Source organism: Branchiostoma floridae, chromosome 18 (assembly GCF_000003815.2).
Source record: "Branchiostoma floridae strain S238N-H82 chromosome 18, Bfl_VNyyK, whole genome shotgun sequence".
NCBI classification, from domain to species: Eukaryota; Metazoa; Chordata; class Leptocardii; order Amphioxiformes; family Branchiostomatidae; genus Branchiostoma; species Branchiostoma floridae.
This window is the reverse complement of record NC_049996.1, coordinates 16,195,294-16,217,550: the sequence shown is the minus strand read 5'-3', so window position 1 is coordinate 16,217,550 and position 22,257 is coordinate 16,195,294. Positions and strand designations below refer to the sequence as shown.

Here is a 22,257-nt window from a genome sequence, read left to right as displayed (position 1 = left end):
TATCATGCAAATGTATATGATAATGTGTCTGGCACCGATCATGTACTAAATATATAATACTCCCATTACGTACTAAATATATAATACTTTGTTATACACTGGTACTATCTTTCTATTTGTCACAGGAACATTTAATACACTGTTTGAATTCTAGGAACAACATTTTGACCACTTAGATTCCATGTATGACATAATAACTTTGTACTTGAAGAGAATGTGGTTTGAACGTTTGAGGGGAAAAACAACCACAAAGAAATATTGGTTGAAATATTACTTCATTTTCTAAGTCTGATCTTTGAGGTGTTGTGAAGACACAGAGGCACTGAGACATCAATAAAGACATCCACAGCTTTGTCCACCAGTTTGTTCCATGTCATGTTGTATGTAGTGGACAACCGTTAAGGATCAATGTGTTACAGGTAGGGGTGGGTACTGGTACAGAAACGTTTAATTTCTTATTAAACCGGTACAGAAAAAGCAAAACCTAAAGAAATTCAGTGGACCGGATGTTGGACCTATTGGAAAATGAACAGATTATATGATCAGGCATTCACATGTTTCGTGGCTTACCCGTCGAGGAAAATAACAAGCAAAGTAGAGTAGAGTCTATAGTCATTTCTACCCAGTTTTACAGTCAATAGTACAGAGGCAGTTAGCCTTGTAGGATTTTATAACGCCAGTGGGAGTCAAACACTTTACAAAACAGATCTCTTTGTTGCGAAATGGACCATTGTTAAGAGTATCCTCCATTCACAAGTTCTCACATACTGAATCAGGTCCAGATCCAAACCTGGATCTGATCCTTTGGACCTCACCGGACCTGGACCTCAATTTTCTGTACCGGTACCCACCCCTAGTTACAGGTCTACACTCTACCCAATCAGCAATGATAAATGGTCAAGGATACATACACGATAGCCTGTATCACTTGGACACAACATTTCAGGTAGTTAATTGAGTTCAGAATAGGCATAATTAACTAGCTCATTACTTTGAAACAGTGCTATCCATAAAAAAATGCGTCTTCTTTAGAGAAATGGGCGATGATGTGTGACGATGCTGGCACCTGTTATACATGTAAGGGCCACAAGTCTGTCACCTTGAGCCCTTCGATGGCAAAATTTACACAACTCGACAATTATCACAAAAGTTTGTTTCAACGTGCTCTCTTGCAAGTTTACAGAGGATATCGTTCATAAAATTTACTTGCCTGACCTGATGTCCCTGACAAGATGAAACCCACAGATACACCAACATGACGGTGACAAAAGTTTGAAATCTCTGAACCACATTTTTTTAATCAAGTTCAAAAGGAGCCTGAATATATTAATTTAGCGTCATTACAGATGATATTCGGCTCATGCAAATAATAGCAATCATACTAATACTACAACATAAAGGAAAAAGGGTAAAGGTACACACATTATTGTGGTCCACATAGCTCAAAGCTATACATTTATACATGCGTGTATTTATAATGAATGAAAGACCTTTATTGTACATTCATGCCTCGACGGGCTAGGTACAGGTCACTGATAACAGACGTGACTGATAACAGAATAACAAATATATGAAAAAAACAACAGGATACAATTTAACTAGTTGAAGGTACTAAGCTAACAGGATGGTCGACATCTTTTCGCTTCTTTGAACAGGTGTAGATATAAGAACATATAATGTTTGATATACAGGGTTTGTCTAGGCGCATCAAAAATAGAAATTTATCCGTTGCATTCAGATGTTCAAAATATGGGAACTCTTTTCTGATATATTCATAAAGCACAATCCGTTCATTATGGTACAATTTACAGTGTAAAATAAAATGCTGTTCATCTTCTACATGTTGTAGATCACAAAATTGGCAGACTCTATGCTGCAGAGGGGTGCGGTTGTGCCTTCCAGTTTCGATATGTAACTTGTGGCAACTAATCCGGAGTTTAGTGACAGCCACTCTGTGCTGTATGTTTTTCACCATCAGATATTCTTCTTCTTTATAAATAGTCTTGAATAATCTATAGGTTCGTAATTTGTTACCGAAAGATTTGTCCCGGTTGTCATTGTGTATTTCGGTTCTAAATGTTTGAATGTAAATATCCTTTAATCGTTGGCTGATGGCGTTGGTTATAGGTGATAGGTTTCTTCCTAGAGATATTTGAGATCTCCATATGTAGGCAAAACCGCATTCCTCCAGTATCTTACGAACGCCGGACGCCCAGCACTTATTTCCATTATCATCTAGTTGTAATTGACAAGATAGGGCGTCGGCTTGTAGACTGTCAGCTGGCACGTTTTGACGGATTCTTAGAAAGTGTTTGATAGCGTTCAGGGAGGCTTCCAGTTGAATGGGGTACCTCCCTAATTCCGCTCTTGTGGCAAGGTTAGATGCTGGTCTGGGGACATTTAGTGCTTGTTTGCAGAATTTAAGGTGAACAGATTCAATGGGACAGGTTTTAGGGCTTTTAAATGCGCCCCATATTTCTGAGCCATAAAGTAGAATAGGTTTGACACATGCATCGAAAAGTTTGTTTCTAACTGGTAATGAGGCGGTGGCTTTATCTAAAGATTGTTTTATTCCGAATAAAGCCTTCAGACCTTTGCCACTCAGGTATTTGTTGTTAGCTTTAAACGTGCCAGCTGCACTCACAATAATACCAAGATAAGTATAACAAGTTACAATTTCTATTTCACGATTATCAAACAGGAGAGAACAGTTTTTAGGTAGACTGCCACCCTTTGTAAATACAATAATTTTTGTTTTCCTAAGATTTACTTTTAATTTCCAAAGTGCACAATAATTTTCCAGATTGTTCAAGGAATGCTGTAATCCCTGTTTGGACTCGGAAAAAATTACCAAGTCGTCAGCATACAACAAGCATGGGACAGTTTTGCTGTGCATAAGTGGGGGATTACAAGGAGCACCGTCAAATTGGGACACAATATCGCTAAGAAAAAGGTTAAATAATGTAGGGCTTAAGTTGCACCCTTGTCTCACACCACAGTTAGTAACAAAAGTTTCAGTCAATCCATTTTTAGATTTAACGCAGTTTATAGTCTTTGAATACATGCCCTCTATTACTTTTAGAAATTTACCACCAATACCGAGTTTACTCGATTTAAACAAGAGGCCGTTTCTCCAAACAGAATCAAATGCTTTGCTAAAATCAATGAAGCAAGCGTAAAGTTGACGGTTTTTGTTTAGATATTTGCTAACTAGTGTACTTAAAACAAACAGATTATCGGTAGTTCTAAAGTTTTGTCTGAAGCCTGCTTGGTGTGGCTGGAAGAGGTTATTGTGTTCTGCGTATTTGACAAGGCGTGAATTTAGAATGGAGGAGAATAATTTCCCTAAACAGCTGATTATAGAAATCCCTCTGTAGTTATCTGGCAGGGAGGTGTCTCCTGACTTGTGGATAGGAACAATATGACTTACTGACCATTCTTGCGGGAAATGACCATTTTGTAAGCAAGTGTTAAACAAGTGGAGTATAGGTTCTTTAAGCAACATTTTACCAGATTTTAGCATTTCATTCAAAATTCTGTCATTGCCGCTTGACTTATTGTTTTTTAGTTTTAAGACTGCGGTGTCCAATTCTTCTGGGGTAATTGTGGAATCCAGTTCTGACGAGTTTGGTGGGGTGTTCGAAAAGTCTGTTTGAATGTTTTCACTGGGAAGGCCGTTGTCTGTAGGGCTATCAGAAAATTTGTCAAGATTCTTGAAGTGGTTTACCCATTCCTCTTCTGTAATCTGGTTATCGTCATTTGGCTTTCCTGGTTTCAGTTTATTTATCAAATTCCAGAATGCACTCGGGTTTCTTTCCCTTAGTGAAGACAATTGATCCATGATTTGTTGGTGGAAATCTCGTTTTTTCTTTTTTAGCAATTTTTATAATAGCAATAAAACTTGCTTAACTTTCCACCTGTGGTCCTCCTATTCTCCAAGCAGATACAGATATTGACCTGAAACATTTCAAGTAAGAGGGTTTGCATGCCCTTTCTCGTTAAGCGTTGCAAGCTAATTTCATCCACCATTAATCATAGCCGGCCCACTCTCATTCAACGATACTGTTCGAGCAGCATTATCAATCGTTTTAGTTCTACGAAACAGGTTACTTGTCATGCTGAATTCATCGTTAACCATTATTGAGATATTCCTTTTAACAGTCGCCCCCTTCCATAGGACAAGATCTTGAAGTAGAAACGAGCTCATCACCTCCTTAGTCCATGTATTGGTTATCATTTCAGATGTCTACTGAAAAACATCTCCGCTTTGTCGCGTTCCATTACTTCTAATCTGTGTAATCTAAGTTGTATGCATCATTTGGTATAATCAGATATTTTCTTTGCATACCGGTATACCATACACATGTACATGATGAAATGTTACTGCAAATATGCCATAATCAAATGACAATGGAAAGACCTCGCTAAAGTCCTCAAATATAATGGTATCAATAAATCATCTATGCAGTGAGACAGTCTATTTAGTAGTGAACATGTCCATGACTATGAGTACTAGTGTACGCTTCATGAGGATTATAATCAATATTCCACATCAACAACCTCCATTGGGAAAGTATCGCTAGTATCAGGAAAGATCTCGCTTAAGTCATCAGGTGCCAGGTTTTGACGCGCATGGTCTCTGATGGCAGACAGACTAACCCCTTGCTCAACGATGCTCTGTCTGCTCATGTCAGAGTAGAACCCTCGGGTGTGCATGAGCGCTACATTACCTTTCGTGTCAAACCCTGGGGAGCCTGAGGAGCCGTGGAACATGACACCTGTATGGTACAGAGGTTTGCGTGGGTCTTCATGGGGAAATTCAGGGTTCCTAAAGCGGGCATGGATGATGTAGCGTTGGTCCATGCCAACGATGGGACAGAAGTCAACCATCTTGCTCCCACTGTAGGGGTGCCCAACAATAACTACCATGTTACGGTTGTCTTCGCTTTCTGATATGTACCGCCCAAGGCAAGGCAGGCTGTCAATGACACTCGCTGTTTCATCATCTACAGACAATTGCAGAATGGCATAGTTTAGGTCAGATTCTTCACTATGACATTTGAGGGTGGTGGAAGGAAAGCTAACTTTGTATTCTTCTGCAGAAGACACAAAGAATGTTGCAGTGAACAAACTTATATCAGTGAACATTCTTGAGGCATCGATCATTAACTTATACACATGGTAACATGTAAGAATCTTTCCCTTACTCAACAGGAAACCGGTTCCAGACCCCCCAGGCCAGTTAATACGACACACGGATCGCATCCTATCCTGTATCACATCATAGACATCTGCGTGAAGATTCATCATGCTTGTCAATTTGCTCGGCGAAACCATTTCACTCATTAGCTGCTCTCTGAAAAACAGAGTTTGGTACATGATAATTAAGAAGATATACGCAAATTATGGACATAATGCTGCAGTTTTTCATTCAAGAAATCTCAAAATCAGATTAGGCAAATTTTTCGAGCCATGGGAAGCTCTGGGCGACGTCCAGGAGCAACAATTTCTGAGGGAGAACAATTGGACGAAGCGGCGCTAGCGTTCAGAGTGGAGCCGGGTCAGTTTGGATGAGCTTCGCTCACTCGGTGGTTTCATTCGGTGGTTATAGCAAAGGACCAGTCGTTATGGCACCATATACACCTCGGGGCAGGCCATTAACCCTTAATTACAGCTATTCTAATCGAAAAATAGAATTAAGGTCACCTTTTGCTTAACTCCTCCGCGATGGCACCCTGTCCTGGTGCTCTCAGTGCTGTCTTCAGTCCCTCTATGGATGCGCTGGTGCCAGACAGATGTTGCCACTCTTCTAGTGCTGCCAAACAGCACTGTGTACAGCATCTCTCAGTGTCATCATGCTGCGACAATGCTGCTGCTGCTGTTGATGTGTCATCTTTGTGTTTCTGTCTGATTCGCTCGATGGTAGCATCGGGCAGACTCAGGTTTCTCCCAATACCTTCCCATGGTAGATTCAGTGAAGCCACTATGGCGAAAAAATCTGTAACATCTAGCAGATAGAAGGCATCACAATTAGTATTTAGCCTTTAGATGCATTTCATTGATAAATCAACAACTCGATGATCAGAACTGCAGTAGTCCTTTATGAAACCACAGCATGAAACATAATAAAAGGAAAACATTGTTCAGCCCTGTTTACAAAAATTAAACAGAGTAATGTGTGTTCCCTATAGAAGCTGGATTTCTCACATATAGTGTAAGGTTGCACACTTAGTAATTTATTTTGTGGGATGGTTAGTCTGTTTTTAGAAACATTTTCTTGCCTTTGAACCACGATATAACCCTGCAACAAATTAAACTAAAACCTAGCCAAAAGCAACATTTGAACACTATTCAAATGTACTGATTTCAGACAACTTTATCTCTCTAAGACATTTGTCATGGAAAATAGAACAGTTGTCGTTGTTACCTTCAGACAAATTTAACAAACAGTAAACTTCACTTATGTACGCCGAATGTCACCTTTATTAGCTGTGTTAGAAGCCACTGGTTTCTCTTCTGGTTCAGAAAGTTCAGATGTAGAGGCTTTCTCCTCAGATGTAGAGGCTTTCTCCTCAGATGTAGAGGCTTTCTCCTCAGATGTAGAGGCTTTCTCCTCAGATGTAGAGGCTTTCTCCTCAGATGCAGAGGCTTTCTCCTCAGCCGGGTCTCCTTCTCTCCCATGGCCTTGACCCTGACTCAGAGCCTTTGCTGTATATTTGTCATACAGCAGTTCTTCTATTGCAACTTTCATGATCTTAATTACCCCCTTGAGCTGCTGGATTTCCAGCTTATGTTCGACGAGGATTTTGTCTGCTTTATCCTTCTGCTCTGTCAGTCTGATTACCTCCTTCCGCAGAAGGTGCACCATGACTTCTGTATCCTCTCTGGCTGTCTGCATCTGTCCCTGCTCTTGTAGCTGTCTAGCCTGCCCTTCTGATTTCTCCCTACCTGTTCTTACAACTGCCTGCACCTGTCTGCCTCTGAACTTCAGTGTTGAGACGTCATCAGCCCCATCTGCACAGGACCTGTCCTCTCTACCAACCACGGCCAGGTCTAAGGCTCTCAGGCTGGAATGGTCCACTTGTCTACTAGGAGGTGGCAGGACCAGTAGGTTGTCAACAGAAGTAGTACGGTCCAGTCCTGTTCAATAGGAATAATGGACAATAAGTAAGTGACAGATGTAGCAAATTGTGTACATATGGAAAACAATTGTTACTAGTCTATTGTTTTATACTGATTATTATAATAAACAACACTGTCAGTTTCAACACTGTAACCTTCACGGTAAGTCTTGCTGCAAATCTACAAAGTTCTATTGAAACCGAGATAATCACCAACTAGATGACAAGAGCTGCTTTTGAGACCCGCCCCTTCTGACACCTGTAACTCTAAAAGTAAAACGAATTATCATACGACCACCAAATGTTTAGAGAATGATGTAGACCTAATATCTGACGACTATAAGACATTTGACGTCATCAATTTGACTTTATTGGCTACAACTGTGAAAAAGGGGTATTCTCAGAAAACTTCAAGGTATGATACAAAGATGTAACAACAAGTGTAGATAACAGAATATTTATGTTTATTACGACTTATATTGCCAATAACAACATCAATGACGTCAAAATAACGTCATGAAATGACGCCATGCATATGTAAGATACAAATTGGGCTCCGCCATCTTATATCCTCCTCCTTGAATTAAAAAAAAAAACATTTTTGACGATAAATGATCTCAAAAGACAACAAAAATAGACTGAAAACGTTCATGTAAACGTTTTTTTTAATGAAAAAATACCAGGTAGTTACAACTTATTATGGATAATAAGCTAGTTATTCTTGATCTGATTTTCGTAAAACGTTCCTGTCAACAGACAAGAAAGAAATGGTGTTTTTTCCACCGTCTGAATAGGGTTAAGGGTCTCACCTCGTCCTGGTCGGAGTCGCACATGTTCTTCATGCTTCACTGTAACAAATTATCAAAACAAGACCTCGTGAGAGATTTCACTCAATAAAATCATCAGGATCTGTCTTGTTCCCCTTCAAATCAACATAAAGTTATCAATACTTGTGTCTATCTCAACATGCTGCTTTGCAGTTGCAATCATCACCTGACCAAAGAATCCATGTTTAGAGTGTTAACTACCTTTAAGTCGAGTGGTTGAAACTGCAGGGTCCAAAAAGTCCAGCCGTGGGCAGGTTGTCCTGTGAGATGTGGGTTTGCAGTAGACTGGGTAATCTTCACTTAGGCCCAGTGGTTTGCCTGAGTACGTGGGGATGTTGGATGGAATACGTATACATCATTATGAATTTAACAAATTTGAATCACCTTATCATTTCACTTTATTGTATTAACTTCCGTTACAGTGTCCTTAACTGAGAAGCTGAATACAGGTACACCCACCTCTGGAGTGAGTATCTCCAAGTCTTGCTACTCTAAACCCTTTGTCTGTAGGCCTGGTCAGCAGGAGGTGTCGGCGGCAGGAGTAGAAATCTTGTTCCTCAATGTTTATCTTCAGTTCTGTGTCTGTGACCACAGAGGCAGGCCTGGTCCGGTGAGTAAACAGGTTTTGGAAGAACTTCTTTACCTTCCCCAGCCTGTAGTTCATCCACAGGTCACGGAGGCTGATGACGTCATGACAGGAGATGACGAAGATGATGCTTCCATGCTCCCGTCCTATTAATCTACCAGGCAAACGCCACAGTGCTTCAGCAGCTGCATTCAACAGCTGTTTCGACCACGGCGCTTCAATTCTAATGGGTATCTCTGGGTCTCCTGCAAAAGATATGTCAATGACATGATGATATGACTTGTAAACACTATTCTATGGCTGTCGAACGTAGCAATAATGTTGTACCTCTCTTTCACTTTTACTTTATTTGTTTATCCAGTATATGCACTGTAAGGGGCACTAGGGAAAAGCATTGGTCAACCTTTGATAGAAGACAACAAAATGATAATTTTATGCCAAATAATTTCATACCCATTTCTTGTGGAAGGCTTCTGACACTATTTTCCGGTTCTGGATTGTTGGCTGAAACACGGAATCGGTAGTCTCCGCTGCGGTTCACTTTGATTTTCCACATCTGATGCTCCTTTATGGGGAACTTGCATTGTTTTGTTTTGCAGCACTCTGTCCATTCACGTAGAGTTTTGTCGTCAACATAGAGGCACATCTCGACGACATATTCGTAGGATCCAGGACTGACATCTGCAGCAGGTGATGGTTCTTCCCACGTCAGTATGAGGGACCCGTGGGTGTCGTCCATCTGCACGCTCCTTGGTCGGTATGGCTGATCTGATTAAAGTGTAACAACAGTAAGACAGCATTTACACGAACATGTCCTAATCTGGCTTGATCTGGATATGAATGAGCTTAACCGGCTGAATTACGTCACGGATATTTTGGTTCGCTAAATCTGGCGCAGTCACAATCCTGTCTAAACTCAAACCCGGGTCAACCCTCAAGCAATATTTTAACCAGATACATTTTTTTGTTGTTGATATGAGCCTCCAAAGTTATTCTGTGTCTCACAGCATTAGAAGGCCCTCCTTAGAATAGGATGTAAAGTTGACCCCATCATTGTGAGCTATGAAAACACCCATCTGTCTTACTCTTAATATAGGAAGATCATTAATGCATTAATCCCAGAAGGGTAGTTGAGTGAATCTTGTGAACAAACTTACGTGGCTTTCGCGTCACAACATGAATGGGCACAGATCTCTTGCCAATGATCACTCGCTCCTGTTGTAAGGCGGCTGATCTCACACAAATCAGGTAGTCCTCATAAGGTGTCAGGTCAACAACTGTGAAGTCTGCAATGGCAGGATCCAAAACTTTCCTGAGTCCTTGTGCAGAGACCCATGGCTTCGGACCTTCGTATTCCGTCTCCATAATGCGCTGTTCTAGACAGTAGCCAAGAAGCTGATAGCCTGCTGGGAGCTGGTCCAAATTGACAGGGTTCCATCGCACCTTGACACTTCTATTTTTGGTCTTTACAGCTTCAAGTCCTTCCGGAGCCTTGATGGTTGCTGTACGATCGAATCGATTTAGTCAATGTTTAGTGTTGTGCTAAAGATACTCTCTTATCGAAAAGATAAAAGGTACAATTCTAGCTATGAATGAATTTGCTAGCCGGTTTCTAGCCACCATGTCTGGGAGCATCACTTTCGGATTAGAACAAAAGGAATGCGTGTGGTGTTGATTAAAACATCGGCGTAGCGCAGTTAAATTTACAAAATGTCCTAGGCTGCAGAACTTTACCCCAACATATTTTGCTACTCAATTAGTAAAGTACACCATGATTGGCAAAGCAAAGGTATTATTGACCCACCCAATGGTTGATAGGGGGGAGGGAGATTAACGTCAACGGCAAAGAGAGTTTACTGCAGAAGGGACGTGGTGAAACTTCCTGTCCAGTAGGCAAACCCCCTTTCCCGGCATTAGAGAATCCGAAAATAGCGCCCCCTACCACACAAAAAAATTATAATAATAAAAGCCAACCCCGTTAAAGTCTACGAAGGCGGCTACATAGTGGTGACACACAAGAGGCGAAATGGCCAAATGCTATGCCCTTTTAGTGAAGACTACACCCAGCGAGTAACTCTGGTACTCAACATGCTCTGCATAGGTTTTGGTTACCTGATCGCACTTGGTGTCCTCCAGCAGCTGGTGGCCTCCGTGGAGTTGGTGGAGCTGTTTAAGAAAATTAAAGTTATAATATATCTTCACGTGTAAATATTGGGTTACTGTATTTACCAAATGCGGCCCAACTATTGCGTTACTGCGCCATAACCGATATAAAATGGGGACTTGAGCAAATGTTTGCTGTTTACCTTTCCATTCATGCAAGAAAATTTTGGAAATTCCTATAGTCTGGATTCCATCCTTGTAAACTTTGTAAACCAGTTTGGGAGGGCCAAAGCTAACCGTTGAAGGCTGAACTCCAGTCTAAAATTCTTCCTCTATGACATTAAAACTCTTACCATTTGGACTTCCCCGGTTTCCGAAAGCAGAAGACATGATGGGTTAAGTTGTTTCTGAAGATAAAAGAAAAAGAGTTAGACAAGACGGGGAAAAGGTTGACATTGAAAATCACGCTCCGTTAGTAGTCAATGAATCTAACAACGAGGGTTCACAACACTTTCTGTACAATGTACAATGTACTTTTCTGGCGACAGACAACACATCAATGGTGTTCAGTACAGGGGTACTGGAAATACTCAGAGGTACAAAATTGCTTTTATGCCAAGCAACCAACTTGCATGTACCGCATATGCTTTGTAGTTTAAATCAATCAATCGGCCAATCAATCAATAAACTTTATTTCAATTGGAATGCCCTAATTTACGTACATTACACAAACGAAATCTGTAAAACTCCATATTTCTACGATTTGACACAGTATATATATATATATATATATATATATATATATATATATGTAAGGCAGAATACATGTATTAAGGTGGGGTCACACCTTCGTTTATTTTCAACTGCGCATGATTTCCGCATGAATGTCTGTCAATACGCAGCCGTACGCCCAACTTTTGGAATTTTTTGGAATAAATTGAATTACACGTCACGCCCATCTGGCGTATGAATTGTGACTTCAGCGTATTCATTTCGCATGACGTGCGTATGATTTGCATTTCCATTTTCTCTTGCTGCGCATAGCCGCGTTTGAGTTACGTATATTGGGCCTATTCCAGACAAACACAACGTCTACCGACCGCATGCCTGACGCACCTGGTGCTAATTGCATTTCAGATGTGTCAGAGGAACAGTTGCTGTTACGTATACTTTTGTTTGCGAGCATTGCAAGTAGAACATTGATGAGCAAATAGTGAAGAGGTATTTTATTTATTTGCGGAGCAGTGAAGCAGTCACACTGCACTTTTACAGTAATACGGGCCATCATTTACATTAAAAGTTATATGCACTGTTAAGATTTTGTATGTTTTCACTTTGTCCTAAAAGGATTCCCTATATCATCTTGGTATGTAAAGTTAATACCCAAACGTAATGCTTTGCATGTAGAATTTCAACTACTGTAAAAATGATATCTTTACAGGAAATAGTATAGTGAAAAAAGCTGAACGAGTGCCCATACAGAATTTAATCAAGTGACAAATCACACCTTTACACGAAATCAAGTCAATAAATTTCGATCGCCTAATTCACAGATACAGCTGCTGAAAATATAGAAAACCAGGAGGAAAAGGAGCTTACCGAGATAGCGACTCTGAAGAAACAGTCGGTCGTTCGGTCGTTTGGAGCCCGGCGACGTTCTGAAGCCGCAGTGCCCCCTTGCTCTGTAGCTTGTGGAACGGACCACAGTTTTCAGGGCATATTTGCTGTGGTTTAGCTTTAAGAAAAGTCAGTGGTTGGTTTATTGCAGTCTGTAACTAATGGCAGCCATCTTGTGCACCTGTAACCGTACGCATAACCTGGCGCAGGTATGTTCTGCCTGACCCCTAAACGACTCCCATATCCATCCGCTGTGGAAAGTTACCACTGTAGGTAATAAGTAGTTCCCGCAAAAAAATAAAGGGTCAACTATGGTCTGTTTTACTGGATGTCATAAGAGCCTTGTTGAGTTTGTATTCTCAAGCGTATGTAAGAATTGGCCCAATATTCAGGAAAATGCAAAACCTTTTGAATTACAAAAAAGTTTGAAAAGTAACTAAACAAAAAGACTGTGCTCAGAAAAGACTGGGCTTTTTACACACGCCAGGGCCGCCAAGCCGTTAACGTTTGTTTGCTGCCAACCTTTTTTGTCTGACGGACAGGTCTTTTATTGTAGCTGAATGGAGACTTCTCGTATGTCAGTTTTTAGTTTCATGGTCGAGCTGAAGTGTTCTCAACAGTCAGGTCAGGTCACCATTCAAGTGAATAGGTGGGAGATTGTTCTTTTCTTAGGTTCCGTAACGGCATCACGCCAGGTTTGAAGTTTTTCGAGTGTACTTGGAACTCGTTACCATTAAATAGTACTGTTGGGGTGTCATAACTATAATAAATAGCTATAAACAACGCATTGAGCTCGATGTGCAAAGTTACCTGTATTAGATCGAAGGTTAGGTGTGACCCGGTGCTCCGCCTTTTAAGAGCCTACCCACGAGGTGGTTTAGTCTCCCCGTCGTTTATAGAAAACCAGTGCAGTGTTCAGCTGGTTAATGTGATTCTGTAATTGAAACGAGGGGATTTCCAAAAACAATCATCTCACAAACAATACCATGGTCTTACAATGCGCTGATTCTTGACTTCACAGCCGAAGCTTACAAACCAGTGACACACGATGATTGACACCCTTCTCCAGTCGTTAGTGGACGTGACGGACCCGGCAAGTCTGCATGCCGAGTTGTGGGCAGACTCTGTACTTAAAGTCGTCTCCTGCTGGCTGCCGGTCCTCATGTCTACTGTGCTGGTAGGACGGGATCTGCTAGGTAAATATCATTAGTCCTCTTGAACATGAGACAAGTATAGTAAACATAAATGGTTGTATCGCCGATTAAGATTTCTTTCTTCTGAAAATTATGTCTAGCATAAAGGTTTGTTTGAATTTGCTTCTTAAGGATGGTGCACACCCCAGTTTATGTCGTATTTTAATTGCGCGACTTTCTCTTCCAGGGAATTATCCTGAAGCAAAATAACTCTGTGTGTGTGTGTGGGGGGGGGGGGGGGTGTATATCCCTTCAGCTACAAGATCAACTGAGTTTTGTTACTTCAACTTCTCTAATTTTGGTAGACACCACTTCCCCCCACCTGTCAGCCATGTTAGTATTTCTGATGTCATTTCGCAACATAGTATGAGAAATATCAACCACAAACCTAGACCCTCCAAACAATTTCTTCGCCTTTTTGCCGAAACAGGAAGACAAATTTAAATGAACATAGCATCCATCAAGAAACATGGTATGATAAGAATTATCTGATTGCTTCATTATGTTTCAGGATCCAGTACCAAGTGTTTCCCCCTGCACCTGGTACATGGAACCGTCCAACCCGAGAACGTAACGTTTGTGTCTGACGGTAACTCGACCGACAACCCCTTCAGCGGGATACCAGTCTACACCCGGCAGCTTTCTGAGTTCGTAAACGTTTATTGTGTAGGGACGAATTCCTTTTCCGCAAACCCAAAGTTTAGCTATAGCCAGTTTGCCCTGATGCTGGTCATACAAGCAGCTCTCATGTACACACCTTTCTTGGTTTGGAATGTCACCATTGGTAGGGAAGTCATTTGTAATATAAGATTCATAGCATATGACATGGTAGTGCTGTATGACCGATTCAGACAAAAAGACGCTGATGAGACTAAGAAAAATACGGTCAACGAGCAAGAAAATGCCCCGGCAGACGGACAGGGTCAGAACATAGAACAGGCCATTGATAAAGAGCCTAAATCACCATATAAGCAAGAGGAATTGGTGGAAGCAGTGAAAAAATGGAGGAAATCTCGTGCTGTGTACATCTGTTACTTAGTGAAACAGGCTTTGTCATTTTCTATCGCTATTGCTTTTATCGTTGCCTATCCCTCGCACCAACCCATCTCTGTTACGAGCATTGAGGACAAGTTCCAATGTTCAGTGGAAAGTAAGTTTTCGGTAACCTGCACGGTCCCTGCGGCACCAGTGCACCGATATGTTTGGTGGACCAACGTGGTACTACTAGCGGTTAATGTCATATTGACTTTAATCCACATAATCACGCTTCATGTGCGTGCTAAAGACCAACCTTTCGCAGAGGTCGGCATTGAAGTCAGGAAGGATCAAACAGAGCAAGAAGAAGAGCAAGGGCAGGAAGGAGGGCAGGAAGGATTGCACGAAGGAGGACAGGAAGGAGGGCAGGAAAGAGGACAGGAAGGAGGGCAAGAAAGAGGGCAGGAAATAGGACAGGAAGGAGGGCAGGAAAGAGAACAGGACGGAGGGCAGGGAGGAGGACGTGCTGACCCCCAGCCAGTCAAAGATGATGATAATGATGAGGATGCACAAAGTCGACCGATCATTATACCACATGTAGATGATGAAGCAAACCAAGTTAGTAAACACCGTCTGAAATTCTGGCCAGCACTCAAGTCACTAAACGACAGCCACATGATGCACGCCTTCTTCAAAGCCAACATAGAATCGGTGGAGAAGTATAACTATGTGAAAAGCCTTTTGAAGGTAGCACCTGAGTTAGGGTAACGTATAATAACGTCACATTTCCACAAAGGGACGCGGATGGGCAGTTTGGGGGGACGAAAAGTACGATATAAAAGACTACAAAAACACAACACGAAACAAAAATAATGTTATGACATACGTTTATGAAGGTTAGACATCCGGGTTTTCGGAAAACCCTGTCCAGTCCAAACAGGGAAATGGGGCGGAAAACCCTGTCCAGTCTGAAAAGAGGGTCTGCATAGGGGTTCCTGGCAATGCTTAAAACTATTACTTCAGACAGCACCTACACTAAACTGATACACATAACTATAGAATCGGCAGCATAATGAGTGATCTAAAGGTACAACATGCACACAAAGTCAGTTCTGTCAAATGCAAAGTACCCAATTAACACTTATCTGGTAGGACATGAGGGGAGAGAATTACACCCATTGTCCATCAAATAATGGATAGTGAGTGTCCATCAATTTCGGGTTGTTAAATAGTGGCAATACATTACAAAGACAGACTTTGAAAGGTTTTCTTTGAATGATAAGTGTGCAGTACTCATTTTGAGAGCTGGTCTGTTTAAATCCTGGTTTAAGAATGACCTTAGTACACAATGTTAAAACATTACATATATTTTACAATGCACTACAATAAAGCCGAGATGACATTTTTCAAACCCTAGTAGAAGTTGTGAGCTGTATAGAACTATGTATCCTTTTAAAAATAATGTGTTTTATTTGCAAAATTATGCCGTAAGGCTAATAGCATGTTCAGTCTCAAAGAGTAGAAGTTTTTTATATGATGCACAGAAGTAACAATGATGGATGATTTTTGTTAAGTTATAATTTTTGTATGACATTGTGTCACATTTCAAGTTGATGTTATTTCTGTGCTTAGCCATATCAAAGATAAAAAATGTTGTTGTATACTAGTACTTAGTAGCTTACAACGTATACCCCCATGCAGACCCTCTTTTCAGACTGGACAGGGTTTTCCGCATTCCGGACTGGACAGGTTTTTCCGAAAACCCTTAGACATCCATGTAAACAATGTTCAAACACAATTCAATATTTACAACTGGATAAAAAAAACGGATATTCACTTCCGGACATTTCAAGTGACATCCGTCACTCTTCTTCAGCGTCAGTAGAAATTCTACGACATACATCGTGGATATTTATTGGAATAAACTTTCATTTTTTCGTTTCCGCGAAAAGCCTGGTGTAGCAGGCCGGAATCTACCCCTGGCCAGAATATACCCGGGTATACCTAGATTAAACCCGGGTATATTCTAGCCTGGGCCAAATTATACCCCGGGGTGTAATCTAGATTATACCCCCCTTGGCCAAAGTATACTCCGGGTATAATCTAGCCTAGGCCTGCTACACCTGTCGGAAATGTGACTTTAATAGGCCTTCTGGGATACCCAGAGAGCAACAACATACTAGTAATTTTCAGGTCGCCAAAAGCCACTTCTAAATGCCATAATATCAGTTTGAAATTCCCAGTCTAGCTGCCATCAATGACCTGTTGATGAAGTATTTAGTTTCAGAGCTAATGTCGTGCCTAGCTCTATACTACTTCTTGAGTTTCTATTGGTGTGTGTTGAGTCTTCTAAAGGGAAAAGATTTTATGCCGAATGCCACGCTGTATAATTTTAACACACTGTTTTCAAGCTAATATCTTAGTTAAGCATTTACTCTTCAAAATCGGAGAGCCAACAAAATGTAACAAAAATCAGTGTAGCTTATCTGTGGCATAAACTTTAAGTATGCGCTGCTTGATGTTTTGTGTTGGTTGTTTCTGATCTATAATGTATGAAAATGTTTGCATCAATGTGATGAATTTAAACATACACAACTCCGCGTTTTTAACTTTTACTAATAAAGACTATTACATCTAGGATGCTGTGCTGAGTTGGTTTCCTTTGTAGACCTGGTTTCTTCCTTATAAAACACTTTAACCCTAGTCAGTCTGTGGGCATAGTACTAAACAAATGATAGCTTTTATCTGTTATATCCCTGTATGACTGATGATGTACCAATTTTGATGTGCAAAGATATGGCCACAAACACTGGCATTGTGACCCATTTTACCGCTGGTGAATTAAGACTGAACGATGCAACACTAGTACTCCTTTGATACTATGGAAACGAAAAATAGAAGTCTCTATTCTAAACTTGGAAACAAAGTCGACCCTGCAGTTAGAAAAAGCTGCTGGGATGTCTAAACTAACAACACTTACTCTCTGTCCTAAGAGCTATCTACCACTCAAAAATCACGATCACAAGATATCAAAAACGGAAGTTCTGCTGCCATACATTAGAAAGCCGCTAGGGGGCCCATTATCAAAGTTTACCTTGATTTTCCTGGCCCCTACCCACTTACCAGATATCATCAGGATCCATCCAAGGCTTCTCAAGTTTATGCTGTTAACACACACACACACACATAGTCGCGCGCACACGCACACACACACACACACACACACAATGACATACCGTTTGTCAGATATACACACCCGAATAACCTTGGCAAAGACAATGATGACACGTGAAAACACTTTTTAGATTGCATTTCTCTTTCACATTACTTAATGTTTCCTATAAGAGTAAGGTTTTAGCTGTTCCATAATATGCTTTTGATTTTGATCCTTTTTTTAAAAATTGCCATTAAAAGTTGTTCCTTATAGTTGGAATAAGCATCTCAATATCATCAGAATTTGATATAAAATTTGCTCATAGATTATTTACATTTATATTGGCAGACAAAATGTCTGATACAATGACTAAATACTTCATGCGACCAATTTTGGTTACAATATGGAAATATATAATAGAAAAAAAGCTATACAGATTCCATAGTCAAAGTTATCCTTTACAATGTGACTTTGATATCGATATTCTTGTCAACTTTAATCAGTCACGGCTGTTACAGGATTGGATACAATTTTGTAATGAGATCTCCAAGCAGATTTCCAGTGGCATAAGACAGTATCAAATGTAATTGGTGGTTTGACACTACTTGGCCGGCTTTTCATACTGTCTTAAAATGCCATTGGTAAATCTTTTACAGATTGGGGATCTAACGTTATAATTACCTCCATTATGATACAGAAAGTTGTAAATTTAGCTCTTTGCTCATTTTACAAAATCCTGCCTCTTATACAGTGTTACAACACTGCTACCAAAATGTTTAGTGTTCTTAAGGTGGTCGCATCCACCATTTATCGTGCACAAAAGGATGCGTCGTCCAATGTTATATTTAATTAGATTTCTGCAAATGTCTACAAGTGAGATTGCTCCTGCACGCAGGCAGGCATCAACTCTTCCTGACAAAGGCATTGACTGTCTATTAATGTTACTTCAATTGATAACTGATGTGAACTCATGAACACATGCTAATGAGATAACATGTTTACCAGACTAACTTACTAGCTTAATCAAACAGCTCACTAACCTGGGTACCATCCTATTTCTACTGGGGCTCCTTACAGTCACACTCGCTACCATTAAGAATAGGGTAGCGACTTATAGCAAGTGTAAGGAGCCCCGGTTGAAATCGGATGGTACCCAGGCTAACAGTTTAACTTGTTGACCAAATTAACGTACTAGCTTAACTAAAAGGTTAACGGCAGTGGCTGACTTCGCAAAGTGGTTAGCTACCATAGAGTTAGTGACTCAGACTTCCTGATTAAGAGGAAGGCAGGGGCTGTACGTATATAATCATTGATATAACTTGAAGATCACCTGTAGATGTCATTCTGGAAAGCAGTTGAACTGTAATTTTGAAAATTTGGGTAAGTCCAGTTTTTGTGTTGAAAATTACAGATCAAATCGTTCCAGAATCATTGATATAGTTTTCATTGAGAGATGTGATAAGGTCATGGACCCTTTTCCAGCCTAGTGTTAGAATACCTGACATATGTTTAAGTTGTCAGGGGGCCTAACTGGATGTGTCCTAATCACCGTGATGGAGGGCAGCATGACTTAATCAATTTCCTCAACTAATGCTAGCGCTGGTCCGAGTGCTTCATGCAGCTTCGCCCAAAATGTTCCCTTGCCTGTTTGTTTTGCCCAGTCCAGACATGTAAGCTCAGCTAACTCTCTTGGTATCTCACAGTCATCATATTTAATGACAACACAATTTTGTTTTAGGTCACGTTTACGTTTCCGAACAAGGTTCAGTACAAAGCTGCACAAACCACTCTTGATAAAATTTTCGGATATGACCAATATTACCTTGCGGCTTTGGTGAATTGCGTTGGCTACATCCCCAAAGTCACATTCACATAAACACAAGATGTAACCATTTTGTTTAAGATCATTTTGTAGATCCCTTACCCAAGGTGACTCTTTACTGCTGTATGAGATGAACACGTCGTATCTGGGACTTTCTTCAATGGATCCTATTGTTGTTCGTCCGTAGAGTCGACGAGGACCGCTTTCGTCATCAATGGATCCTGTTGTTATTCGTCCATCGAGTCGAAGAGGGCCACTTTCGTCATCAACGGATCCTACAGCTGACATGAATAGAACGTACATTTCATTAGAATTGCCCTACTTTTGAATTACAAAGCAGCAGATTCGAATATCTTCCATATATGCATTGCAAACAGGACACTAATATAGTAGACTAAAGTATACCTGTATATAATACATACTACAATATGCACAGGTATTACAAATGATCACAAATAGCTACATCCATCTTTCTAGCTTATTGCCTTTTAGAGACAGAGAAAACTGAGATTTCAATATGCAGATTTGTAATTTTTGGGCATTGAACTTTTATAGTTTATGCAGTTACAAGGAACAGGTAAAAAAAACTTCCTTGTAACTGTCCTGTTCCCGTAAAAACTGTCTTAAACTGGTAAAGGATTAGATTGTTAGAAAGTGTGATTTGTACCTGGATCTGCCGGGGTTTCAAAGCGGTCCTCCCTTGATGAAAATAAACCCATAAACCTTTGTAGAAGAGATTTCCTGCTGTCCTGAGATGTGGCCGCAGCTGAAAAACCTGCAACAGCATATAGACAATTTCACACAATCTAGAAGTTTTTCCATGCTTGAAACTCATGGGAAGAAGTGACAACAGTTGTCATTGTTAGCCTAGAAAAAGGCAGTTCTCATGCATTATTTGTGCCTTACCATCTGCCAGTGTGTGTTTGCCCTCCAGCAATTCCTCTATTGTAGCTGCCATGCTCTTGTTGGTCTCCTGGAGCCGCTGGATTTCTACTTCATGTTCTGACAGGACTTTCTGTGATGTCTTGTCTTTCTCTCTCCATTTTCTGACTTCTTCACAGAGTTTAGGAATGTCTGCAAGTCGATTGGAAATCCTTGTGTTCTCAGCTGTAAGTTCCACTATTGTAGCTGCCATGCTATTGTTGGTTTCTTTTAGATGCTGAATTTCTAGCTTCTGTTCTAGGATTTTCCCTGCTTTCTCCTTCTGCTCTGTCCTCCTGATTACCTCCTTGCTCAGAAGGTATTCTGTGGCTTCTGTCTCTTCTCTGGCTGTCTGTGTCAGTCCCTGCTTGATCTGAAGCTCTTGCAGCTGCCTAGCCAGTCCTTCTGCTTTCTCCCTACCTGTTCTCACAACTGCCTGCATCTGTCTGACTCGGAACTTCGGTGTTGAGTTGTGATCACGTCCCTCTGCACAGGACTGGTCCTCTCTACCAACCACGGCCAGGTCTAAGGCTCTCAGGCTGGAATGGTCCACTTGTCTGTTGGGGGGTGGGAGGGTCAGCAAGTTGTCAACAGAAGTGGTACGGTCCAATCCTGTTTATTGGTCAAAGCAAGGAGCTTTCATGGTCAAAGTGTTGTGTAAGACCTCTTTATGCAGGCTCCCTTGAAAATTAGATAAACGACTGAAGGGACTAGATTTATAACACATGTAAATAAATGAAGTACAGACTGAGTTGTTTGATGCTAAATCTTATTGCAAATAAGAAATCTTATTCTCTTCAAAACTTTTTCTACAAAAGGAGAAAATAACATTGTAATTGAATGATTGACATGAAAGTTTAAATCCTTGTTGGTAGAACTAAGAAGATTATGAAATAAATCTTCGTTCTTTTGTTCCACAAGAGTTTAAGACTCTGTTATGGGCAAAACTGAAAGTTTCAGCAAAACTTGCATTTCTCACCTTGTCCCAGTCTGCCTCGAACCCGCAGATAGTCTTCATGCTTCACCTGGAGCCTCACGATCAGCTGTGCACCCTTGACCTTGTCCTGTAGGTGTTCTGAGATGAGGATGTGTGAGAGTTGTTGAGACAGGCTGCCCTCCCCAACCCTGTAGTGGTTGTGGTAGAACCTGTCCATATCAGTCTGGCGTAGGAACGTCAGGAGGAGGATGACAGATCCCTTAAGAGCCCTCTTTAACAGAGCCTTGTGTTTCTTAAAGAGTTTTCGTACTTTTCTGTAGCGTACCGGATCATTAAACACGTCTACAGTAAACAGTTCCCGCTCTAGTTCTAGGATTCGCTCTAAGATTTTATCCTTTGGCTCTTTGTCCCCAGCCTGCCCTTGAGCAGATGTTTGCGACACCACAGCCAGCTGTAGGCGCACAGGAAGGACTGGATCTAGACCACACAGTTCAGGAGGTGGACACAAAAGGGTGAAAAGAAATATTTGATATCATGAGCACAACTCAATGTACATGTACATTGTCAAGAATTTTGCTGATTGTAATACTGTAATGTACTGTTGATAAATCATAAAAAAGAGATAATCATTAATGATTATCTCTTTTTAGCACACATCCTTTGTGTGTTAATGAAGTGTTAGAAGTTTGTAGCATATGAAAATTAAGGTTGCTTATTTGTTACATCTATTACTGTATTACATGCATTACCGTAAGTGGAGCAGACAGAATCAAATGTAACCCCTGCATGATCATTTGGTTCTCACAGTCTTAAGATTGTTTCCTTATCTGCTGATGTGCAGACAAAATTTCTTGAATGCAAAGATTAATAAGGATTATTTTGTGCAGATAAACATTAAAATCACAGTCACTCAACAACAAATGAGACAAACAAATTTTCTTTCCCATGCTTACAGATCTAAAACAACCCCTACTTAATTCTACCTTATTCTTGTTCTTAGC

The 22,257-nt window shown here is 40.7% G+C and overlaps 2 protein-coding genes across 2 annotated transcripts in view; both read right to left on the bottom strand.

The window, feature by feature from the left end:
• Positions 1–3,923: 3,923 nt before the first annotated feature.
• On the bottom strand, positions 3,924–11,079 carry LOC118405358. Its single transcript, XM_035804810.1, has 10 exons — positions 10,991–11,079; positions 10,647–10,700; positions 9,692–10,036; positions 8,988–9,302; positions 8,408–8,779; positions 8,150–8,266; positions 7,931–7,969; positions 6,481–7,140; positions 5,707–6,007; positions 3,924–5,356 (listed from the first exon to the last, which is right to left on the bottom strand). The coding sequence occupies exons 1-10, from the start codon at positions 11,025–11,027 to the stop codon at positions 4,540–4,542; spliced, it is 3,057 nt and encodes a 1,018-aa protein (XP_035660703.1). The 5' UTR covers positions 11,028–11,079; the 3' UTR covers positions 3,924–4,539.
• A 7,431-nt stretch (positions 11,080–18,510) lies between these two features.
• Positions 18,511–22,257, bottom strand: part of LOC118405491 — a 4,215-nt gene continuing 468 nt past the window's right edge. Inside the window, exons 2-5 of the mRNA XM_035804994.1 lie at positions 21,299–21,707; positions 20,305–20,931; positions 20,066–20,173; positions 18,511–19,679 (exon numbers count right to left, since the gene is read on the bottom strand). Coding sequence (XP_035660887.1) covers positions 19,147–19,679; positions 20,066–20,173; positions 20,305–20,931; positions 21,299–21,707 — 1,677 coding nt within the window. The 3' untranslated portion in view covers positions 18,511–19,146. The remainder of the gene's footprint in view (positions 19,680–20,065; positions 20,174–20,304; positions 20,932–21,298; positions 21,708–22,257) is intronic.

Excerpts from the sequence above, each read along its gene's own strand:
- LOC118405358 (XM_035804810.1), bottom strand. The coding sequence starts at position 11,027 with ATGTCTTCTGCTTTCGGAAACCGGGGAAGTCCAAATG. Across the intron at positions 10,701-10,990 it reads AAACCGGGGAAGTCCAAATG|CTCCACCAACTCCACGGAGG; the intron begins GTAAGAGTTTTA and ends TTTCTTAAACAG. Across the intron at positions 9,303-9,691 it reads TGTTGTGACGCGAAAGCCAC|ATCAGCCATACCGACCAAGG; the intron begins GTAAGTTTGTTC and ends CACTTTAATCAG.